Source organism: Cibotium barometz, chromosome 50 (genome assembly GCF_041138505.1).
Source record: "Cibotium barometz isolate CiBa-2024 chromosome 50, ASM4113850v1, whole genome shotgun sequence".
Classification (NCBI taxonomy): Eukaryota; Viridiplantae; Streptophyta; class Polypodiopsida; order Cyatheales; family Cibotiaceae; genus Cibotium; species Cibotium barometz.
Genome location: NC_141095.1, coordinates 18,795,445 through 18,800,502, shown reverse-complemented (window position 1 = coordinate 18,800,502; position 5,058 = coordinate 18,795,445). Strand labels below are relative to the sequence as shown.

At 46.8% G+C, this 5,058-nt stretch overlaps 1 protein-coding gene and 1 pseudogene across 1 annotated transcript; both read right to left on the bottom strand.

Annotated features, from left to right (window-relative positions):
* Positions 1–1,562: 1,562 nt before the first annotated feature.
* Positions 1,563–4,818, bottom strand: LOC147609893 (cytokinin hydroxylase-like). The gene is made up of 5 exons (XM_086787188.1): positions 4,416–4,818; positions 3,611–3,834; positions 3,098–3,336; positions 2,617–3,007; positions 1,563–2,517 (listed from the first exon to the last, which is right to left on the bottom strand). The coding sequence occupies exons 3-5, from the start codon at positions 3,160–3,162 to the stop codon at positions 2,092–2,094; spliced, it is 882 nt and encodes a 293-aa protein (XP_086643314.1). The 5' UTR covers positions 3,163–3,336; positions 3,611–3,834; positions 4,416–4,818; the 3' UTR covers positions 1,563–2,091.
* LOC147609894 (cytochrome P450 734A1 pseudogene) lies at positions 3,536–4,722 on the bottom strand (annotated as a pseudogene).
* Positions 4,819–5,058: the final 240 nt, after the last annotated feature.

Here is a 5,058-nt window from a genome sequence, read left to right as displayed (position 1 = left end):
GCTTGAACCTTCTCTCAAGGACTCGATCTTGCGTGGGCGGGCTGCCAGTCGTCGGTTGTGCTGCCGAGTTGCACCGTTGGTGCACTGTGAGCCATTGTTGGGTGGTGCTCACTTGACTAAAGGAAATATGGCATGCTGTTGTGCCCACTGCTTACAGTCGACGAACAACATGCCAATATGGCATGCTGCTGTGCCCACTGCTTACAGCCGACGAGCAATCGCCCCCACTTGTCGGTTGCTTCTGACAAGGCGAGAGAGCACATGGCTACTCTCTCTCTTTCTTGCTCTCATGACCACGTTGGAGAGAGATCCCCCAGCTGCCTTCACACTGGCTTGCGCTTCCTCCTTCCCACCGACGGCTTCCTCCACACAATCGCGGGCTAGAAAGAAATAGATAAGGTGATTTTTCTCTTTCCACCTTGGGGGCTACTGCAGTCAAGGCCAAGAGAGAGATTTCTCTTAAGCCTCCCCTCTTGTTGCTACCACACTTGTGCCCATGAAAGCCCAAACAAAAACGATGCAGAGCGTTTATAGCTATGGTGGCTCCTCTCCAGACAGTCGAGAGGTATGCAAATAAGATGGTGTTTTCCTTTGCTTGCTCCTATGCAATGGTTGGAAGAAGAGCAAAAGTAAACAAGAGAAGAGTAAAAGAGGGCTATGGCTATGGCGATTTCTTGTACTCCACACGTAGTCGACCTGCTCCCTATCTAGATAAGGTCCCCTTTTCTTCAATGGTTCACTAACCTTAGCATGGGCTTGGCCCCGGTTCACACGCAGGCTCTAATACCAATGTTACACTAGCACAGCAACAACGTGTCAAACACAGAGGAGAAGGAGCTCTTGTTCACCACTCATCCATTGAAAGAATGAGGATAGGGATCCCCACAGCCGAACATACATAGTGGCCAACATGCCCACACATGTCCGATCGCCCGCAAGACGACGCTCGAGCGCCCTCTCCTCTAAACCCCGGCTCGCTCGGCACCCACGCTCTGGTGGATGGTCTCAGAGGCCGGTCGAGCTCCCCATTAGCTGCTATGAGGTACGTAACAAAATGACTTACTCATACATAAATTTATGAGAGTCAACTATCCCAGAGGCTCTAGCCTTTGCCCATTTAGTGAAATAATCAGTAGCATAATAATATAACATAATTGAGTCTATCTTGCATCATGTTACGATCCTTCCTCTCACAATGACTATAAAGTCAAATTCCAAAAGTAAAAGCAACCAACATGTAATACATCCAGTTGTGTAAGACTTTTGGTCTTTTGCTTGGGTCATATGACACTTGGATGATTCTAGTCTTGCTCTTCTCAATCACCACTTAAATGCACAAGTTGTGTATGGCTTGGGCCATTTGATTGGGTCATACGGCACTTGGATGATTCTAGTCTGGCTCTTCTCAATCTGCATAGGGATACAAAGCCCTACTCCACTTGAGGACGAAGGTGTGACTTGTTCGACTATAAGAGTTTTGTAGGAGACTCCCTAAATATGTAGTGCACATGTTGTACCGCCATAAATGTAGAGACGCGATATCGGAAAACTAGCATGTTTTTTATTATCGTATGAGGAGTTACATATATAGATCGTGCATGATGTTGCATGACACATTTGAGATCTACCGGGTGGCAACAACCGTTCACACTCACAGGCGGACATTCCTACATTCCCCCCATTTTCTCAAATGGAAAATCAAGAGGATTTAGGAGTTTGCTAATGCATATGCATGAGATGAAATGTGGAATGCATGAAAACATTTTTCCCGGCAATTTTTAGTAAAGTGTTGTGCTTCACCCTAGTTGCATCCTAAGCTACGTGCTATAATTGATTACATCATGATATTAACATTTAGCCGGATCTATTAGAGATTTAATAGTTTGATAGAGAAATACAACAATCTTTTTCTTCTTCACTTTTGCTTGTGGGCGTCGGGCCTTCATTGATTACTTCTTCGTATATTTTCACATTGATCTATACCCCAGGTGTTTCGCATTCTGGTTCATAGATCCAAGATGGTATGTAACCTTCGACAGAATAGTTCTATTATTATTATGTACCTAAAAGTTTGCACTCATATGTTGATTTTTAGAGCTTTTCAAAGATCAACGGCATTCCAAATTGGGGCTGTATGGTGAAGACAGTGGTGGGGGCATGGCGGTAGTTACGGGAGACGCAGAAACTGTAACGTTGCAAGATGGAGGAAAGCACCACTTTGGCCTCGAGCATGGCAAATGTCTGCCCTATGCAGCTGCGTGGCCCCATGGAGAATGGCATAAAAGCCCCAGCCACTGCACTTGCCTTGGCAACACCCCCCCCAAACCTCTCAGGACGAAACTCGTTAGCATCCGGACCCCAATACCGCTGGTCATGGTGCCAAGCAAGTATTGGCACTACCAACGTCGTCCCTGCTGGGACTTCGATCTTCCCCAGCTTCATATCAGTGCCTGCTTTCCTAAACATGGCCACTACTGGAGGGTACAATCTCAGTGCCTCATTCAGCACCATACCTGCCTGCAAGCAAAGACGCTTTGTTAGCCATTACATTCTCAGTTTTTCTTGTTTTTCAAGCCACGGTCAACTAGGCTGATCATCTGATCATCTGCCACTTACCAATTTCAGATGGTTTACCGACTCGGCTGTCGGTAGCTCTGTTGTCCCGCACACCGCATGCACCTCCTCCCTAACACGCTCTTGCCATTCCGGACTGCTTGCAAGCAGTAGAAATGTCCAAGTCAGCAACGTTGATGTCGTCTCATGCCCTGCAAAGAAGAAGGTCTTGCACTCATCAATGATTTCACCGATCCCCATACTCAGGTTCTTCTGGTTTCCCTGGAGCTCTCCCTTGTTAGCAGCCATCATCAGGCCAAGCAAATCGTTGCCATACATGTCTCCACGACCAATATCAGAGGACTCTAGGCGCTTTTCAATGAGTTGGCCAAGGACCTTGGCAATTCTATTGCGGAGCTTCCAGCGGTACCGATTTCGCGCAGTTGGGAGAAATCTGCCTCAAAGAAAGGTCAAAAAGCATATGTTTAGAACATTCTGGACATTGAGAACTGGAAAGCCATTAATTCTGCTCTCAGCTTCTCACCTTGATCCAGGGATATATACAGTGCGATTGACCTCGTCTAAGAGGATCTGCTGCTCATGCTGCATTTCAAACACTTGCTTGCCTTCTGTGAAGCTGCTCCCAAATGCAGTGTGAGCAATAATATCAGCTGTCAGAGCTCTAAAGTCTGCATGAACATTAATAATCTCTTATTTCTCCACTCGGGCTTCCCATTTTTCCATCATTGCAACCGTACACCCGGCCATCGTAGGAGCCATGGACTAGTGTACATGATCCCAACCATGATGTTAGGCCCAATAAACCCTTGCATGAAAAGGTATTCACAATGTTGCACTCCAGTCACCCTCAAAACACAAGTAATATAAATCAGATAATTTCATTTCATATGTAATGTCACATGCTATGTGTCATATATAATGGCATATGTTATGTGTCCCATGCTATGGAAAATGTTATGTGTCACATATCATGGCAGACGACATGAATCTTATCGCCATCACAGAACTTACTGCATATATTAGAAGTTGAGGCTACCTTCAGCTTCTCAAGAAAGAAGGCTGGGTTCATGATGCGCCGATGTTGAGCCCACTTCTCTCCCTCCAAAGCCGTCAGCCCATTTCCCCCCAAGTCTCTAGTATCAGGCCTTGCACGATTCTTCTGATAATGCCCAAATTTGTTGGACAATATTTCCTTGGCCTGGTCAGGTTCTGTTAGGATGATTCGAGCTTGAGAACCAAACCAATGCACAAAGAGCTCACCTGTCATGATAGCAAACCAGCAACAATAAGAAAACTGTGTATGTGCATGTGTGTGTGTGTGTGTGTGTGTGTGTGTGTAGAGGCTAGAGCTGAGGGGTGTGTGGATTATAGGAACATTGAGCTATGGACACAACTTTGGACTGTCAAACATCCCCCTATTTCATGAGGTCTTGAAGCCATGAGATTCCTATCCATATCTAACATTGTGGACTTGTAATAATTGGAAGTTATTCAGTGAACAATATCAATCAGTAGATGGGGGTTGGACTGAGTGAGCCCCCAGTGATGGTGAGCAATGATGAAGCCATATAACAAGCCAGAAAGCCGTCAATAAACAAGCAAATGAGGAGAAGCAACCAACTGAGAGTAAACCCTACAAGGTCAAGGAGCAAAAGAAGAAGAAACAAGGAAGTCAAGAGGGTAGCCATTCTCAAGGATGACCAGGAACTAGAGGAAAAAAATGACAAGATGAGACTCTCCACCCATTGTTAAGATGGTTGCATGCCCTATTTACGAGTTGGGCAGGGTGACAACCGAGAGTAATATCTATTATGATCAAGTGAAAAGAAAAAGAAGCTTACCGTATGTTTTGGGCCAGTTGTAGTAGTGGGGCAGGATGCGGGGGGCGATGTCATGGGAGAGATGAGGCATGGGGAGGGAGCGGGCATCGCTGCACAGGGCCACAATCTCTGGGAGGTTGCCATACAGGAAGCGGCCGGGCATGCATTTCACCCCCTGCGCTTCAAACACCCGCCTGATGCGCCGAGGCCGCCACCACATGCCTACCACCACGCTCGTCCACAGCGTGTAAACAAGGGGGGCGCCCAGCACCACCAGCAGCGAAATCACTACATCTCGGTAACAGATCTCGGGCAGCGCAAATCCCATCGTCGTCTCCGCAAGCGTGGGTTCAGAGCGCTCTCTCTCTCTCTCTGTCCACAAGCTGGGTTTTCCTTCTCTCTTCTCTGTGTTATCGTGTGTGTGTGTGTGGGGAATGCGCGCGCGCTAGTCGTATAGAGCTGCAAACTATCAGTATCCGAGGTCGTCATCCGTGCTGTCATCCTGCTCAATATGTCAAAGAAGATGTCGGACATTTTCACTCAAACTCTTGTTGCCTTCTTGGCCGCTTCCTCTCACTTGGCCATAGGACCCACACATGCTCACTTCTTGCATTCAGAGGGAGACTTATTAACATTATAATGACCCACGAAATATCGAAATATC

Bases quoted from the DNA above. Each gene is read 5' to 3' on its own strand.
- LOC147609893 (XM_086787188.1), bottom strand. From the start codon at position 3,162: ATGCAGCATGAGCAGCAGATCCTCTTAGACGAGGTCAATCGCACTGTA. The intron at 3,008-3,097 runs GTGAGAAGCTGA...TCTTTGAGGCAG, and splicing joins GTATATATCCCTGGATCAAG to ATTTCTCCCAACTGCGCGAA. The intron at 2,518-2,616 runs GTAAGTGGCAGA...CTTTGCTTGCAG, and splicing joins CGGTAAACCATCTGAAATTG to GCAGGTATGGTGCTGAATGA.